Source organism: Cyclopterus lumpus, chromosome 8, assembly GCF_009769545.1.
Source record: "Cyclopterus lumpus isolate fCycLum1 chromosome 8, fCycLum1.pri, whole genome shotgun sequence".
NCBI lineage: Eukaryota > Metazoa > Chordata > Actinopteri > Perciformes > Cyclopteridae > Cyclopterus > Cyclopterus lumpus.
This window is the reverse complement of record NC_046973.1, coordinates 15,613,521-15,632,337: the sequence shown is the minus strand read 5'-3', so window position 1 is coordinate 15,632,337 and position 18,817 is coordinate 15,613,521. Positions and strand designations below refer to the sequence as shown.

The following is an 18,817-nucleotide window of genomic DNA, read 5'->3' as shown; positions in this document are numbered from 1 at the left end:
AGCGGCCTCCTAACGCCGAGCAGTGTCCACTCTGTCAAGTGTGACACGGTGCTTGTCGTCAGGGCGGGCTCAAAACAATGGAGAGGACACATTTATGCATTTATCATCATGGAGCGTATTGGAGCAGAGTTTCCCCTCTCCCCCGCGTTACAGGACGTGTGCTCTTACACAACTGGTATGTTCCCAGTTCATCCCAATAGCCTTGATGCCTGTCCACAGCTACTAGCATCTGCAACACAACACTTTAAAGACATGCAGCCAAAGGAGAAGGCGGTCGTCACATTTCTCGGCTGTATTTATTAAACTCTGCATGGTAAAAGTGGTCCAATAATCTCTTGTTACTCTGTCAACGCGGCAGCAAAGGGACACGTGGGTGCTTCACAAGAGACAAATATATATCTTGAACCCACACCATCAGTCTTTTCAGCGGCATCCTGCCTCGTGGACTGAATAAAACGCTCTTTAGTCTCGTGGTGACGTTTAGAGGGGATCTCCTGCACCCTGGAGACAAAGAAGCTTTACTCTCTGGCATAAAAGAGAAACGCTGTACGTCACCAACCATGCAGGCCCTTCACACAGCAGATAGTTTTACTCGCATAGCAGGTTAAGCACAGGTGTAATTGATCAATATATGTCATATAAATATAACTTGTACTCATTGTACTGCTGCTTTTGCTTTGGTAAGTACTTCTTCCACCCCTGCACCGCAGATTCATCTTCTCGTCACGACTTCACAAGACCTGCGGCTTGAAGAACTTGCTGACACTCTGTGCTGACTTTACAAGGCAAAACACATCCACATGCAACTCTCGGGTGTGAATGTTATGAAGCGTCCAAGGCTCCGTGAAAAAATCTAACACTTGAGCCGACCGGTGACCCCTAAACATCCCCTGGTTTGGGGATGAAATAGACCTGTGTGTTCTGAAGAGTGCGTATTGTGGCAGTAAATGAGCCGAAGCAGCAGGGGGCGATGTTCACCAAAACAATATTGACATTATCTACAGCTGTAATCGGATCTTTGAATGAAATGTTTGATTTCAGAGCTCAGTCTCAGCTCAGTCTTTACATTTTGAGACATACTTCCTTAAATGCCATCCTTTCTCTTAGCTTTTCTTTTTATATCGTTTTTATAGCGAATGAGCTCTGTCGAGGTGTCTTTAAACGCTGACCCTAATGTGCATAATGAGCTGTTGTTCTCTGCTCTGTTGGTTTCGCACATTGACCGTGACCCTCCGGCCCAGCAGTCCTTGGGGCATCTTTGGAGGGAGTTAAAAAAAAAACAGGATGCAAAGGAAAACCACCAAACTCCCGAATATCTTCAAAGGAAACCACTGATGAACGCCGGCCTTCCTACTATTTCACCGAGGCATTGGAATATTAAGATTGTATCTTGTTTGCATGCGAGACGTTTGCGGTTCGATATGCCAATGGGAAAAACAAGCACGCACTGTAGTTTTCCATTTTGTTTTTATCCAACTGAAAACCCTTAAAAACATTACACAGAATTGAAGTAACACCCAGTCATACACAGTTTGTAATAACCTCACCAGAATAATCTTCTGGCCTTCTGTTACATTAGTGAACAGGCTTGACAGTCCTTTTCCATGAGCGAGTGCATTTGTGAGTCAATGCGTTCAACCCCCACCTTTGCAATGAGGCCCCTCCACCGCTCTGTTGTCGGTGAGGGCCCACATGGAAGTGATTACGCCGCGCTGAGAGTGAAATTACAGAGGGAACCTACTCAACTGGAGACCTCCTATAACCACTCGCTCATTCACTGGGGTTCTACACACATGAACGCCAGTTCGGAGAGCGCACTGGAGCCCATACGGAGACGCAGACGGGCACACACTCACACACACACACACACACACACACACACACACACACACACACACACACACATATACACACAGGAGCTTTGCTGCCACCTTGCCTGAGGCTGTGCGTTTCCACTGCTGGCTCTGTTGGGACAAGGCCACAGTGTGCCTCCCTCCCTCTCCTGGACGGGAGTGGGGCTGTAAATTCCTCAGAAAGTGCTGTTAAGAGCGCCTCCATTAAAACAGGGTAGGGGGGATGAGGAGGAGGGCGGGGGGGGCGGGGGGGGGGGGGGGGGGGGGGGTGTGCTCTCGCCAGAGAGGAGCCGACTCAATAAGTCATCGTCGAAGCCCGAGGCCTCGCTGGGGCCCCCACGGGAGAGTCACGAGAGCCGCAGACTGGATTATGAGCTGCATACGGCGTCCTGTTCCGCACGCCTCGTTCACCTGGAGATACAGGTGTTGAGAGGGCTGCAGCGTCACATCAAAGAATCTTTGTGCTGCCTTGTGATGTTTCTGCAGGGGACTGATTGACTCATCGATTAAAAGCTCTGCGTTTACTTGCACAGCTGTTGAATTGGGAGGCTTTGCTTCACTCTGTTTTCAGCCCACCCGCTGCACCGGCACAAACCCCCTTTGGACGATTGTTTTTCAAGAAATAATCATCTCCCGCTTCCACCAACTGATGGTTTGGATCAGGAAAATGCTGAATTATATTTTGAAGCGTTATACAACTGTGCAAGAGTTTCAAAACAAAAGTCAATAAAGGTGCCATCGTATCTGCTGATATGGTCGATGCATAAAAGTCAAACCGTGACATAATATGTCATACCCGGTAGTCGACATCTTACTCTGGATGCGTTACAAGACATGACACATTAAACAGAATGCTGTGGGGCATCAAAGCATTCATACTCTGAAAGGTGATCCATCTCTGTAGCTTCGTGCCTGAGAACCACAGACATTGTTATCCCAAGCTCTCGTGTCGGATAACATACCCTGGTCATATTATTTCAAACAGGTAAAAGCTTGTCTAGTTTCGATGCCTCCTCAGCTCTCAGGCTTTGCCAAAAGGAAATGAAAAAGTTCTGAAACAATGGGCATGACACCAGGAGCTTTAGAACCCTTCAGACACCTCATCCCTCCCCGGGTTGTCATTTGCTCCTTTCGCCATCAACCCCGAAAAGTTTTACGAGAGTGGCCCGGTTGTGTACACGCTGCGGTGTCTGCATGCACACTAACCATTCCCTCCTCTCCGTGCACGCTCCTCCCAATCAAGCCCATTATTATCCCAGGCGTGCTGCAGGCTCCCAAAATATCTGTCACGCAGCTGTCGGCGCCTCTCCGCTCAGCAGCTGGAGAGGCTCCGGGGGCCACTCCTCTCGCCGGCTAGCCCTGATACTGTGCCCCCTCGCCCTGAAGGACAGGGAGCAAGTGAAGCCCCCACCGCTGTTTGTTTACTTGTCAAAGCAACAACTGAGCGGTCCGTGCACTTGTGAGCAATAAAATCCCAGACACATGGTGTGCACGAGGCATGAAAATGAGCCACCGAGAACGTGGTGTTGGGAAGCTCGGTGGGCTGAACTCCTTTCCACAAGTCCTACTATATTTGCTCTTAGCTGCAAGGCCCACATGTTGGCCTGATTATTTCTGCAATGAGGTACGAAAGGCTGCGTTTAGTGATTTAAGAGCAGCTGGACATCTTGTAAAGGCACGATGCAGCCCTTAAAGAGACCAGGAGGACAAGACACCACATTGATATTAGAACAAATGAAATCCTTTAGATTTGAGTGTTTTATCGTGAACATTTTTCGGCGGAAAAATATGGCTCTGACTTCAACAAGAGTAAAGAGGCTGAAAATTAAGAAAAGTGATTTTAGTGGAGGGAGGAGCAGGACACCTCGCCGGGGTGGCTGTGAGGGCCCAGCGTCTATGGCTCGAGGCCCTGAATCAAAGTCAGAAACTGAAAATGCATATTTAAATCTGCGGCCTCCTGCCAACTTTTAACGCTCGATCCCACTCACGGTGAGCAATGATAGGCAGAGAAAGAACATATTGTACTTCCTGTTGAGATTTCGAGGGAGAGCGAGACAGATAGATATAGTATACGTGCTCTGGAAAATCTCAGCTGCTCTCCTATGGTTAGGATAATGTATGACTGCAACTAATCCAGTGTTAGCCTTCAGAGCAAGAGTGCTTGAGCTTGTGCCAAGATTTGATTAGAAACAGACTTACTTCATGTCTGGCGAGTTTATTTCTTTTTTCCCTCTTTTCCTCATTCCTGATTTCCTTTGTCCTTTTTTCAAGCCCCTTTATCGGCCCTGCTGTAATTCTTATACAGTTAAAAATTTTTTAAAAAGTTCATGGTACATGCACACACTTAATCAATAGCTCCACTGGCGCTTGTGACTAACAACATGATCCTTTTCTCCGACATGCCGAGGCCTTCTTCTCCCCATCGGAGCGACATCATAATATCAACTCCAGGAGCATTCTTCCTGTCTTACCCCAAATCCTCGGCTTGTCCCTTCTTGCCTTCGAGCAAGCAGGAAACGGCTGCATGCTGAGATTTAAGATCTGAGATCAACAGGCGGGGGGGGGGGGGGAGGGGGGGAGACGGCTGCCACTGAAAAGCTGGGGGCACCGACATTAAAGAGGAAAGGGTTTACTCTGGACAGGCGCGACCTCGTGCACGGTTAATGGGAGCAGTTTCACACAGGAGGTGTTATTCATCTCTGCGTATGTATAAGAGGCCACCAGGTAAAGTCTGTGAAAAAAAAAAAAAACACCTCAAGGTTTTCTGATTACTTTGTGAAAAGGTTTTTTTTGGGTGTTTTATTTTCCTGGCAAAGAGTTGAACGGAGAGCATCTGACTCCATTTAGTTCGGTCTGCGTGCAACTTTTCAACTGAAATATTCACAAAATCACACACACGTCTCCTCATTTCCTTCCCTTTTCTTTCTTTGTTGTTTACCCCTGGAGAAAGACAAAAGCAACCAAATAAAACCAAGTTTTCCATCACGCTCTCCAACCCCCCCCCCCCCCCCCCCCCCCCCCCCCCCCCCCCCCCCCCCCCCCCCCCCCGCCCCGCCCCGTATCCCCGTCCCCCATCAACCACACACAAAACAACCCCCTAAAAACCAGCTCCCTCTCTCTCTCTCTCTACCACCGGCACCCCACCCCACGCCGCTTCATCCTCTCGCTCTTCACTCGTCTCTCTGCTTCGGTGCAAAGCCAAACAAGCCAGCCATTAAGTTGAGTTAAGCGCAGGAAGTGGGCCTTCGGGCCAGGCGGCACTGTTTACAAGGAGCTAGTCGGGTTTCAGCGGCGCTTTGAAGTGAGCAGCTCACAGGAGACTGTCTGTCACTAGGCAAAGGCCCGGCACCGCTCCACTGACTCACTCGCATTCCCCCCAATCATCTGAGCAGAGAGAGAGGGGCGGGGTGTAAGAGGGAAGATTTATGTGTCGTTCCCCCCCCCCCCCTCCCCCGAGCCCTCGGAGTATCAGCTTCCACCTCTTACCTGTCTTTTATTACGTTTCTTTATCTAACCCCAAAGGGAGATACAAGACAGACGAACATCGACTTGTCCGACAGGTCATGAGCTCCATTGACAGTGTGACTGTAACCCAGAGAGATGCAGCCTGATGTAGTGATTGTGCATCCCTGTAAAGCGGTTGCAGTAACAATAGGAACACGCGCACGCGCACACACAGTACTGTACTGTGTGTGCAATTCTCCAACGCCTGCCTCCGGCCCCAAAGCCTTCGCTCTGAGTCGAGGGGGATCAATTTTCCCCAAACACACCCATTTAACTTCATGACATCATTCGAGAAGACGGTTCAATTTCAGCCATGTGTGGCTCGGGGGGTGGGGGGGGGGGACTCCAACTTGGCACCGCTGCACTAAGTGGTAAATAGCACGACGGCAAATCTGAACACCCAAGTTTTCCCTCCACCAGACGCAGAGAGGCCAAGGACGTTTTTCCTTCTCACAATTATGCAACCGCACAGACAAATCCTGGAGATTTAAGCGAGCCCCCTCCAACAACGGGCTAATAAAGGCTTCTTGTTTTGTTTGGCACCCGAAGGCGATGTTGCTGTACATGTGTGAGAAAAAGTATTCTTACAGGTTGGCACCAGTTTCTCAGTCGCATAAACACTTGGATGTGAAGTATCTCAGAATATGTTGGGATATAACAGGAGAGGAGTGTCCAATTGTCTCGGTATGAAGCCCACTCCTTGTATTTGGTGGAGGGTCTTGTGTCAGAAGATAATTCCACTAACATTGACAATGCTTTCTTTTACTGCCAGTTTGAGGCAACAGATGTTCAGGTGTGACACCCTGTGACACCCTGTGACACCCCTGTGACACCTTCACCCCCCCCCCCCCCCACCCCACCCTGAGAAAACAGAACGGTTGGTCTTTACAGTAACACAAAATGATTTAATCATTAAAGGAAACTCAACATAAGGAAGGGAAGAAGTAAAGAAAAACACATGTGTTCCTCTTTGAACAAGGGAATTAAAATCCAGCATTTGATTTATATTTGATTATATCTGCACATTCTGCTGAGTCTCAGCACATGTTTTCTTTGGGTTAAAAAGAGGACTTACAGCCCATGAGATAAAACAAAAAAACTTCTTGGAGGTAGTCCAACAGACTGAAATGGTCTTTTAATCCATACAAAAACAACGTAATTCAAAAACAGCGATTAATCAGCTAAATCTACAGTATGTGTCATTCTTACAGTGCACAAGTAAAGTTAGGTACACTGGCAGACAAGGAAAGGGGTTTACTTTCTATAAATACAAATATATAATTTCATGTTTTTACAAATACTATTTACAATTTCATTTAATTACATTTGAAAGGTTTACAGAGAGAACAAACCGCCGCTCATTCTCTGTGCTCCTTGGCTGCTGGATCGTCACTCAACGTGAGCTTATGTTGGCTTTAAGAGGGGGTGGGGGGAGAGCATTTCAGCACATGGCATCCATAGCCATGCTTGTTATTTGTTCAGACAGTCCGGCTCAGTCCTTGTTTATCCAGCTTGCCCTTTTGTCAAACCCTGACCCTCCGTTTGGCAAGTATGTGTGGCTATGAAGCGAATACAAATGCCTCTATGGTGCTGCTTACCTATCACATGACAAACAGGTACACATTCATACACACATCACCCCCCCCCCCCCCCCCAGTCAACATTTGGTCATATTCCCCATCTTCTACACTGTGGTCTCGCCTTGTTTGCCATTCGTCAGCCTCGTGTAAAACTTATGCCAAGAGTGGAGAGTCTTTCCAGACCAGATCCAGAACCCGGAGGTGATGCCCACTATCAGTGTCATGAGGTACTTGATCATGTAGACGGTGAAGTCGGGAGTCATGCGGGGCCCGGTCTGCAGAGGGCAGGGGATGGCCAGGCTCCTGCAGTTGTGGCTGACCCAGCTGCGCTCCCAGTGGGGGCGGAAGGCCTGCTCGTAGAAGACGCAGGCGATGACGATGGTGGCGGGGACGGTGTAGAGCACGCTGAACACCCCGATCCGCACCATCAGCCGCTCCAGCTTCTCGGTCTTGGTGCCATCGTGCTTCATGATGGTGCGGATTCGGAACAGCGACACAAAGCCGGCCAGCAGGAAGGAGGTACCGATGAAGAGATAGATGAAGAGGGGGGCCAGCACGAAGCCCCGTAGAGGGACCAGGCTGCTCAGGCTGACGAAGCAGACGCCGCTGAGCACGTCGCCCTCGATCTGCCCGATGGCCAGGATGCTGATGGTCTTGACGGCTGGCACCGCCCAGGCTGCCAGGTGAAAGTACTGAGAGTGCGCCTCAATGGCCTCGTGGCCCCACTTCATACCCGCCGCCAGGAACCAGGTGAGAGACAGGATGACCCACCAGATGGAGCTGGCCATGCTGAAGAAGTAGAGCATCATGAAGAGGATGGTGCAGCCTTCCTTCTTGGTGCCTTGGACGATGGTTTTGTAGCGCTCCGGGCTGAAGCTGTCATTGCACACCACTTTGTCTCCCAGGAAGTAGCCGGCTATGTAGGCCACGGAGACCATGGTGTAGCAGCCGGACAGGAAGATGATGGGTCGCTCGGGGTATCTGAAGCGCTGCATGTCCACCAAATAGGTGGTCACCGTGAATAACGTGGAGGCGCAGCAAAGCACAGACCAGACCAGGATCCATATGCGAGAGAAACGGATCTCTTTGTCACTGAAAAACATGTACCCGCCGCTCCTCGACGGATCACAGGGAGCTGCGCAGTCTTTCACCTCTAAAAACTTGTAGTTCAAGTATGGGGGCACTTTGAGGACGGGCGGGCAACGGAAAACCCTGTCGTGTGTGGGGACGTCGGTGCCCGGGACCAGGATGATGGGTGGGACGGTGGCGGCGGAGGAGTCGTTTTGTCCCACACAGATCTGTCCGTCTCCCAGCACCGGGAAGTTCTCGCAGCGCAGGCGGTCCGGCCACTGGAAGCCGAATTTATTCATGAGGGCCTCGCAGCCCTGCTTGGCCCTCTCGCAGATGGACCTGCAGGGAGGGATGGCCTTCTCCAGGACCGTGCACACAGGCGCGTACATGGAGCACAGGAAGAATTTCAGCTCCGGAGAGCACTGTACCTTCACGAGCGGGTAGAACTGGTGCACCTCGAGCCCTGCGTCCTCCTGGTTGTAATGGCCCACTAGGTTCGGCATGATGGTCTGGTTGTAGGCTATGTCCGTGCATAGAGGTATGGAAATGGGCTGACAAAATCCATGCTCCGGGACGACGATTCCGTTGTCCCCGTGATACTGGGCTGATATCAGCAGAGGCAGCAGGAGTGCAGCGGACCAGGTCTTGCAAGAAATCATCTTCCCAAGTTTAAAACGGCAACTTCAGCCCGATAAAACTTCGCTGTGAACTTGCTCTGAGTTATCATCAGTTCTGCAAGCACTTCTTAAGAGAGAGTAACTTTCTAAAGTGAAAACCCGGAGGTGAAGACCTACGCTGCTCCCTGGTCTCCGCAGAGAACTGCTGGCTGACTTTTTTCTTTTCTACAACTCCGGAGTCCCTCAATACCATCAAGGCACCGACAATAAGAAACAACACTTCCGGTAAAAACTTTCAAATTAAGGTCCTACACGGTGAATTGGACGCGTTTGTAGACTTGGATGACAAGATACTAGCATAGCTAATATTTCATATAAAATAATTACTAATATGTATTTATAACTTAATTAAGATACACTTATGTATACTACTACTACTTAATAATAATAATAATAATACTATTACAATTATAATAATAATTAATATTATTCCTTGTCCTCGTATTACAGGACATGTTATTTAAAACATCATAATGATATTCATTAGTAGATTGCTTCGATATTATGACATGTTTTAAAGGCAATTAGACGTTGTATGCGTTAACACTTTACGCCTTTATTTTATTTTGAAGGTAATGTCGCTCATATTGTCGGTAACGTTGTCAAACTTTGCTCCACAGCTGGATTGCGTGGCCCAATCACCCACTGTCTATGGGTCCGACTCGACAACCCACATATAGAGGGTAGACTTCCCCACCTAGTGTACTCCAATGTCCATGTCATGTGACGTTACGTTATTGCATTTAAAATGTGACAATCCAGTAACCAATCAGCCACTCGCATTTATGTGGTAATGTGGTGCTATTACTTTGTGAAAATGTGTTTAGTAAAAATACATTTAAATTGATCTGAACCTTCTTCAGTTAAACTGAAGCGAAACAGCTATACACAACTGAAGTGAACGGAGGAATGATACGTAACATACTGCAAACCGTGCAACTAAAAACAAAATCAAATTTATTTTAGGCAAAAGAAAAAGTCTAATAACAACTATATAGTATGTGTGTGTGTGTGCGCGCGTGTGCGTGCGTGTGCTTTGCGAGTTTGTAGGTCTGTATCTATACGCACGAGACCACCTGTGCCATACCGCTACTCCACGCCAGCCTATGGGGGCAACAGACAGAGTGACGCTGTCTGTTGCTATGCGCCTGGATCTCCTACTTGACGTTAATTGGGCGAAACAATAGAATCGTCCGGGCTCAGCCAATGTGGGCGAGGGTCGCGAGGGTCGAGCTGAGGGACGCACGAGAGCGCTGGAGGATAATGTACGGACTGTGAAGAAGACTCCCGAAGTGGACGTTACTCTGCATACTCGCGTAGGTCGATCCCGTATTTTACTCAGCTAACTTTGGTTGATTGAGACCAAGTTGACCAAGTTTGACGAGAAGTTTTTGGAAAGTTTTACTCCCGAGTTGAGCTCAACGGCCTGCTAGCTTAACCCACCGATGGTAGCTATTGGGGTAACCGTTCCGTTAATGGCGAAGGGGATTTATTTCTCGGAGATAGCGGTTAGCTAAAACTTTCTGCGTTATCCCAAACTTTTGTCCCGTGTGGGGGGTGTCGCATTTTAACGGTGAGTTCCTTGTGTTTTTTTGTTGCCAAAACCAGTAACGTTAATGGAGTAAAGAATCAGTCCAAGTTCAAGGGAGTTCAAGATGGCGTTTGACGGACATCAGAGCACATTTGCGAGTTCCCTCTCTCCGACATACCAACACCAGGTAAGGTATCCTTTTAGTGTCATAGCTGTGGTAAGATTTTATGTTAAGGTCATAGCTGTGGTAAGATATTATTTATTATTAAGTGGGTTTTTTTTTGTCATGGTGTATTTGCAATAGACATGTGTTATAACCAATTGATGGTGGAATCAGCTAACATATTCATACATTGTAAGGTGTCTTACATTGTTTATGATTATTAGTGTCTCTGAATGAAGCTTGAACGAACATTCATCTTCATTGTGGATTATTTTCTAGATTAATTGCATGGCAGAAAGTAGTGAACATTTCCAAACTCCCAGAGTGATATCTTGAAAGTTGCTTGTTGTTTGTCAGACCAACAGTCCAAACCAAACATTTATTTAATAATGCTATAAATCGAAAGTGCAGCAAATCCTCACAATTGAATTGATTGCTTTCCTCATTTCAGTTTCAAATGTGTCGTTTTTTGTTTGTTTATTGAGTCTCACCAATATTATTAATAGTTTTAAAGATTTTGTAGCACTGCCAATTAGTCATTTTACATTTCCTCAATCTGCTTTGTGTGAGAAAGAGAAATACAGTAGTCACGCATTTTTTATTTATTTGTTCATGTGAGCTTTAGATTGATTAACCATTGCTTCTCTGTCTTGCAGGCCAGTGTAAATATAGGTAGTGGAAACAATGGCAGCGTGCCATTGCCCTTCGTTGCCATCCCCAGTATCCCACTACAGGAGCAGAACACAGCATCCTACGTGCCCTGGTCTCACAATGCTTACGATGATCCCTATGGCCTTATCAATTGTGCCCAGAACAACAATAAAATCAGGTACTCTGTTTGAACTATGTTCAGTTTAACTGATTTTTCATCTCTGCACTATCCCTTCGTAGTGTTAAGCAATCGTGCCTTTATTACTCCTCAACGAAATAGGTTTGGAATTGTATTCTGTTATTCAGAGGTAGTTCACTGTTATTATGGAAGAAAAACACATACTCAGCCATGCTGTTAAATGCTAGCCCTCTAAGAAATCCTAGGGACTTTATTTGTTGTCTTTGCAGGAAACCCACTGACAGTACTGACTGTGAAGGGGAGACTGATCTACAGGGTCTAGTGTCAAATATTTTGGATGAAGCAGATTCACAGGACAGCTACTACAGTGAAGGGTATGTCATGGTGTTAGGTTTTCACATTGTATTTCACACTTATACAGTATATAAGTTTATTGTATGATTTATGGCTGGTGTGCAGACAAAAATAAATATCTTAAATATATATATATATATATATATTTCATATATGCTGTCGTCGTTTTAAAAAATCTGACATTAAAGGAAGTCCTTTTTACTTCTTTCAGGAGCCTACCTAATTGTAATACCGTCTGGTCTCCAAAGACATTGAGAGAAGAACTGCTCCAGTATTTGCAATCAGAGGCTAAAACGCAACATCATCCAACCTTTCCTCCTAACTATGTATCCCGTGAGACTTTAAGTAAAGCACAAGGACAGTCAGTGGACAGAGACATCAAAGAGTTTTATCAACAGTCCAATGGCATTTCTACCAATCAACAGTGGCTGCCTAATGGAGACCAGGACAGCTACACCGCCCGTCCTCAGAAACTGCCACCTGGTTTATCAATTCCCAGCAGAGAAAACACCTATATGGGTGCGCAGGCACCACAGTGCAAATACAACAACATTCCATCTGAGAAAGACAGAGGGAATAGTCAACCCGCTAATAGTTTACCTGACCTCAGTAATGTCTTTAGAGCTCAAAGCGAAACGAACAGCCCATGCTTTCATCCTTATTATGAAGACCAGTACATCCAGAGCATCAGCAACGAGCGGTACGGGCCGCCAGACATTAACCAACTGGTCAGCAGCTTTCAGTCGTTCATGGCTGGTGAGCATGACGGCTTCTATGGGGGAGCTTACCCAAGCATCCAAAGGCAGACCCTGGGCGTGCAGCATGAAGACAGCTTGGTTGAACAATGGAAAAGCACCAGCCCCGCCATGTCAACACAAAGTGTTCCCGCAATGCAGACCCAGAAACAGCTGGTGGGAGAATTTGGGACAGTGCAGGTGGAAAGAAACGGGGGAGTGAGGAGGCCAATGTATAGGCGCGATGCTTTTCAAGATCTACCTGGTTTCAGCCCACAAAACACAGAGTACTACCAGCCACCCAAGTCGTTCTCTGCATCTCTAAACTTCCCAAAGCAATACCAGAGCAACATGGCCATGCATAGAGAGAACACTTCACTGCCCATGAACATGGGCATGAACCAGTATTCAAAGCATCACATCCAGCATGGCCTGATGCAGAGCAAGCTCAAGCCACAGGTGCAAAGGGAAAAGAAGAGGATGCATATATCCGGCTTTCTCGGAGAAGGCTTCTCCACACGACCCCTCAGCAACACTAACATGAGAGGGGGAGATAAGAAACAGGCCTTCTCTCAAAACCCAAACCCCGACCACCTGGGGAGCATGCAGTCTCCCAGGTTTGATGGAGAAAACGGCATGGTCAGTGCAGGGAATACACAGCAGCTCATGCCGTACATGTATGCTGTGAATGACCCCAGAAGGTACTCCAACGTGCCCATCAACCCCCCTCACTTCAGCTCCAGATCCACACTGCCCTATGGAGGCTGCGTGCCTGGCATGGACTTGGGCGATACAATGTCAGCCAACGAGTCTGCAGTTTTCAACTCCTATGTCAGTGACATGTTGAGCTGCAGCGGAGAAAGCACTTATCATGGCATGGCCTCGGCCCTGACGACTTCAATGGTGATGAATCAAGGAGGACCTGCGATCCAGCTCTACTTCTACACTGGACGAGTGTTATGAGCAGTTGAGGGGCTTGGAGAGGAGAGGAAGAGGGTATGCTTTCCGAATCAGGTTGTTTGTTGCCAAACAATACATCTGAACACGCGCCGTTTATGTTCAGATGAGCTGCAAATGATTAGCATATATGCAACATATAAATTCAACATATATTTACATGTTTGTTACCTTATTAAGTATTGGGGCTTTTGATTTGACAAAATATAAAACATATATTTTGCTGTTGTGCAAGTGTTATGTTGTTATTCTCATTTGTTTTTTATTAATATTTCAGACCGAGACATTTCTTGGTAAAAGGACTGCAGCAGTGGCCAACACAAACCTGCCCAAAACTCCACCAAATCCCACTAGAGTTGACCACCTCATCTTCAATCAGATGAAAGAGCAAGCAAGAGTAAGATCTGTCAATACATTGCTTTCACACTGCCATCTACAGGTGGACTTTGTCACCGCAGCCTCATTTTGTTCTGGAGGTTTGGTATTTGCAGCTGCAGAAAACTACTGGACCCTGAATATGAACCATACTTACATACACAGTACCACAAAGACCTCGAAAGGGCAAACAGTTAATCTTCCGTAATGTCTTGTTGTATGTCTGCAGTTATGTTTTATGTGATGGCTAATTAATAAGCCATTGTGTCCTTGTACGTAGAATTTTATTGTCCTTGTACGTAGAATTTCGCACATTCCTAAGAATACAAGTGTTGATGATGTTGGTATGTTGCAGGTGGCGAGCCTTCTGGACAGAATGGGGTGTCTGTGCAACACTCCCATCCACGTCAACATCCACACGGCGCTGAACAGGCATCACATGGCTATTTGCATCACCCAGGCGAGACGCAAGGAGGAGATCGCCAGCATGTCCAAACACCAGTGGCAGAGAGCTCCGTTCTCTGAGGACAGAGGTAAGTCGCATTGCAACGGTCGACGTACGTCCCTCTCTCCAACGCTGCGGGTTCTGACTTTCTTCTGTCTCTTAGACGCCCTGTTGTTGGTCATCGCGCTGAAGGACCTCGCTGCTACTACGAGGAAGATGCGCACGGCCCTGTGGTGTGCTCTGCAGATGACACTCCCGAAAGCTGCTCAGAGGCCGGACCACCATGTTAACAGGGAGGCCACACACAAAGAGAGAGGCTCCTCTCCATTCGAGGGATACACTTTTAAAGTTATGATTTAAGCAAGAGCTAAAGGGCTTAATTCAGATTGAAACTACTCCAGAACTCCCTGATTATAAATTTCCCATCGGCAACAGGGTGACATAAAGAAAACTAATGTTCCCTGCAAGTCTAGAATGACATTTTACCTGCAACACAGTGATCACTGCAGAATATGAGATGAGCAATTTGAAGCTTGATGATGGCTGCACTTCTTGGCACCCAGGAGCCTCAGTTGGCTAACTTATGTTGAACGGGAATTGCATGAAATGTAATGTGTCCCGCTGCATCTTAATTTAATTTCATCGAATTAGTGTCCGTTTCAAATAAACAGGAAAGCGCTCCATCACCGTTGTATTTAAAGGCACTATTTATGAGGAAGATTTCAGCAAATTCTTCCATTTTACTTATTTATTGGAATGTAATGGAACCTTAGTTCTGGGTATTCCCAAGCAATAATTGAATCATAAGGGCAGTAGTTTAAAACAAACATGCTAAATATTCAAAAGTTTTCTAAAACGTTCCAATTAATTTCGACAGCTTCAGTTTTTCCCACGTTATTGTAACATGCTGTAATCAGAAAACATACGTATTTAACTGCAATTTGGTGAAGTCTGAACTGTGGCAAAGATACTCAGACTTCAGAAAGTGTTCAGTGTTTTAAATTTAAATGTATTAATCACATTTTCCATTAGAAATATATTAAATATTCCTATCAGTGAAATGTAAGTTACAAAAATAATCTGTATGCCGTTAAGACTTTGAAGATTAGCTCTCTCAGTAGTTTAATATGAACATGCTAAATTATAAAATGTTTTCTGAAATGTTCCTATTAATTTTGGAAATTGTATTCACTTGTTTTATCTGCCATTTGGTTAAAAAAAAAAGAAGGAAATAGTAACTAACACAATATATTGAAACTTTTAAGAGTTCAGCGTTTTAAATTTAAATGTATTAATCACACATTATCCATCATTTCCAGATAGTCTTATCAAATATTATTCTCATCAGTGCGACAGTTTGTCAGCTTAATGCGACAGTTTGTCAGCTTAGGACTAAAGCTTGTATTTATTAAAAAGATGTGTCAAGCAACAATTCTCAAGTCTGTAGACTTAATTCCCCGATTGCTTTGTGAATATGAGTTGTTTTATGCCCCCATTTTAATGTTCTTAATGTTTTTTCTTGTCATTTGTTCTGCCAAAGGAAAATTTTAAAATAAAGCAATCCAATTTGCTGAAAAACGTTTTTTATTGTTCATTCCAAAAGATGATGACCCTCTTTATAAACGTGGTACATGTAGACGTTTGAGGTATAATTTAGCTACCTCTCCTTTTGTTTTTATTCTGCATAGACAGTCAAATCTAAAACCCAAAGTTAATTTGTGCAGAAATGACAAGGCAGCACAGAGGAGACTAGCAGAAACTGTTGCATTCCTCTGCTCCCAAGAGCAATCCAATTTCAACAGCATACTTGGATCATTTCATGGGCCACCGTGTCAAAGCAACACTCGTCAGCCTCTAAAACACAGGCAGCTTTATTCCAAGACAACATTTGTTCTGTTCCTCTCGTATCGGTGTCCCAAGAAAATACAAATGTTGGACGTTGTATGCAGTCCATTGTTATTTACACGTATAGAGAGAGTGACCAACATGGAGGGTCTGATGAAGACATGTTCGCGTACTGAATGTGCCAATGAGGTTTTGCTAAAAAGAGGCAATTTCATCTTTGATAGTAACAAAAAGTGTCCTTTCCCTTGGGTTTTTATCTTTTGCGTTCACCTTTCTGCGTGCGCTTCTTCTCCTTCTCTTTGCGGTCTTGCTTGGTGAGTTTGTCCTTCTCCCGCTGCATCTTGTCCCCTTCCTTCTTCTTTTGAGCGTCATCGCGAGCCTGGTCCCGCTTTTGCTTTTGTCTGCTCAGCACCTCTTCCACGTTTGTGTTCTTAAACAGGGCTGACACGTTCAGTAAAGGAGGCGGCGCTGAAAGTACTCTGCTAATTTAACATTTCTACATTATACCACTGCTATTGAGGTGTAAATGAGGGGAGCAGTGCGTCATGGGAAGTCATTCAAGTTATGCAACTACTGCATTATCCATTCACATTGCCATCAGTGACACTGAATTCCATGTGATTATATAGAAACAGCTTTTTAAAAAGGATACACTTTTCACCCGCTGGGAAGTTATTTCCACTCGTAGTCTCCTCTTCTTCGGCTTCAGTGCTTTCGTCAAGGTAATAACTGTCTGAAGGACATGTTCACTAGATGAGACGACATAAAGCGTGGACAGAGACAATGAAACCCTCTGCGCGGGTCAAAGGAACACGTGTGACAAAAGGGTTTGTAAAACAAAGGATATTGCTCGTCGTCTGTGATGTTGGCGTACTGGGCAAGGAGGGCTTCTTTCCCTTCTTTCCTTTTCTTGGACTCCTCGGACACCTCTTTGTGTTTCACTACAATCTGAGCTTGTTTTTCTATCATGTTGGCGATAGCCTGGACCTCAGCTACAGGACAGAAAAGGCAGAACAGACAAATTGTAAATAAACCACAGCAACATTTTTTTTTTTAACGATACCTGCTCCTGACAGTCAATATATGAAGAAGGCACACGAACAGAAGGAGCCATGAGGGCAGCCATCTGAGCGTGAGACTGCAGATAGTGTACACATCCTTATGGTTATGTACACAACAAACAATCTCTTTCCAGTAATAATGATGACAAACCAAATTCAGTGGAAGTTATTTTTTTTTTTTTATACAAACACGTCATCAGGTCACAAAAAAAAAACTTTAGGCAGGCTTAGAAACAGCTTTTGTTTAGTTTTTTTTTCTCTTCAGGAAATGTTATTCTCTGCAAGACAAACATGTCTTTGTGCACTCTGCTCCAAACTCAAAGCAAATGATTTAAAACTCAGAGCTAATCCCCCCCCCTCCCCCCTCCCCCCTACACGCAGGACTTGGTAGCCAGCTGTCTTTGCTCTGTTTAATCAAGATTTAAATGACTTGACAAGCCTCCTGGCTTTATCTGTGACTTTTGTTTATAAGTTTGTATTTATATGAATTCTTATATATTACTTTACAGCTGTCTGGGCAAGTTTGGACCCGCATTGTTGCCACATTGTGTTGATCTCAGTTATCCATGGCTGTATTATTATAACTGCACTGTATGTGGGTGTTCTGCAAGGTTTGTCAAGGTCACGGTAAAAAAAATTAAACAAATCTTCTGTCTCAATGAGATTGGGAATGTGGATCAATACCATCTCCAGCATCACTTTTGGCTGCCGATCTGTTGCGCCAATCGGTCCACTGCTTGATGATTTGTTTGCAGACATCTTCCACGCTCTCCTCATCCTGCGCACAAGAAACCAAGAACAGTAAAGTGCTGACAGATCATGTTATACACTCAGCAGACTTCTCCAACGAGGTTATTAATAACGAACATGCGCCAATTCAGTCATAACCAGCACGTGACTCATGTGGTGGTACCGTGATCCCACATCTGGGTTGTCTTCCAGAGGTTGAGCCAGAAGCGGCATTCAGCATGGCTGCCACGTTGCACAAGGGCATATGACAATTAGACATACACTCTGATAACCGCTGGCAAACAGTATGCAGTATAACGACACGTGTGCAAATAGTTAACCAAAAATAGCACTTTTTTTCTGAGCCAAATTTGTCAAAACATCTTAAGGAAACGCATTAGGTTTGGGTGTTGTCACGTGTTGCTCGATTAGCATTTCACATGGCCGGAGAGCACAGTTCAAATCACCGCCTCTGGTGTCTGGACCTCAGCAAAAGAAACTCGATATCTCGCTCCATAAACGGCAGCTGACATCGGCGCTGTCACTTCGGTTCCGCCCGGCAGACGAGACGGAAAGCAACACATGAGCGCGAGCGCAGTCTCGGCGGCGTTACGCGACATGCCGCTTTGAATATTCACCAGAAAAGCGGATAGAATTCCTTGAAGCGCATCTTCTTTCTCCTCGTCACTCTCCTCTTCTTGCAGGACCCCTAAAATGTACGCCCCGTACACCTCGAGGTCCACTTCCAGCGAGTCTAGCCGATCATTTAGCCAGCTTTCAAACTCCCCGGCGTCTGTCACGGGCGCAGCCATCTTGGCCCTCTGGGGTCTTTCGGCGGCGCACGGCTGTCCTTTCCCATTGCCTGTCGAAAACTGTAGGTGCCGCTTTTTTAAAATGTTTACAAACGACAAGGTTTGCCATTTTTTAATATGCTGAAATATCGTAGCAGTTTATGTATTGAATATATTAACAACGTACTGGCAGCTGTCAAGTGCCAACACAAAAAATCTCTTTACGTCACTCATTTAAGTTAGTTACGTCATCTAATCTTTACTGTTGGTCTTCTTTATATTCTAAACATAATTTTCTTCAACCATGGCATCAGTTTATATATTTATGCAACACACTATAATTTTTCATAACTCACT

At 45.7% G+C, this 18,817-nt stretch overlaps 3 protein-coding genes across 3 annotated transcripts; 1 reads left to right on the top strand and 2 right to left on the bottom strand.

Moving 5' to 3' along the window:
- Positions 1–6,249: 6,249 nt before the first annotated feature.
- fzd2 (frizzled class receptor 2) lies at positions 6,250–8,822 on the bottom strand. Its single transcript, XM_034540133.1, has one exon. It carries the CDS (start codon positions 8,665–8,667, stop codon positions 7,042–7,044), a length of 1,626 nt encoding a protein of 541 aa, XP_034396024.1. The 5' UTR covers positions 8,668–8,822; the 3' UTR covers positions 6,250–7,041.
- A 1,518-nt stretch (positions 8,823–10,340) lies between these two features.
- Positions 10,341–14,394, top strand: moto (minamoto). Its single transcript, XM_034539062.1, is given in 8 exon segments — positions 10,341–10,403; positions 11,036–11,208; positions 11,439–11,543; positions 11,735–13,202; positions 13,204–13,281; positions 13,492–13,611; positions 13,945–14,122; positions 14,198–14,394. Coding segments are annotated over 8 exon segments (2,382 nt in total).
- A 1,206-nt stretch (positions 14,395–15,600) lies between these two features.
- On the bottom strand, positions 15,601–18,487 carry ccdc43 (coiled-coil domain containing 43). The gene is made up of 5 exons (XM_034540134.1): positions 18,308–18,487; positions 17,625–17,718; positions 16,727–16,871; positions 16,532–16,587; positions 15,601–16,320 (listed from the first exon to the last, which is right to left on the bottom strand). Exons 1-5 carry the CDS (start codon positions 18,479–18,481, stop codon positions 16,133–16,135), a joined length of 657 nt encoding a protein of 218 aa, XP_034396025.1. The 5' UTR covers positions 18,482–18,487; the 3' UTR covers positions 15,601–16,132.
- Positions 18,488–18,817: the final 330 nt, after the last annotated feature.

Coding starts and splice junctions, on each gene's coding strand:
- fzd2 (XM_034540133.1), bottom strand. CDS start 8,667: ATGATTTCTTGCAAGACCTGGTCCGCTGCACTCCTGCTGCCTCTGCTG.
- ccdc43 (XM_034540134.1), bottom strand. CDS start 18,481: ATGGCTGCGCCCGTGACAGACGCCGGGGAGTTTGAAAGCTGGCTAAAT. Junction 16,588..16,726: donor AACATCACAGACGACGAGCA/ATATCCTTTGTT, acceptor TGACGAAAGCAC/TGAAGCCGAAGAAGAGGAGA. Junction 16,321..16,531: donor CTTCCCAGCGGGTGAAAAGT/GTATCCTTTTTA, acceptor TGAACGTGTCAG/CCCTGTTTAAGAACACAAAC.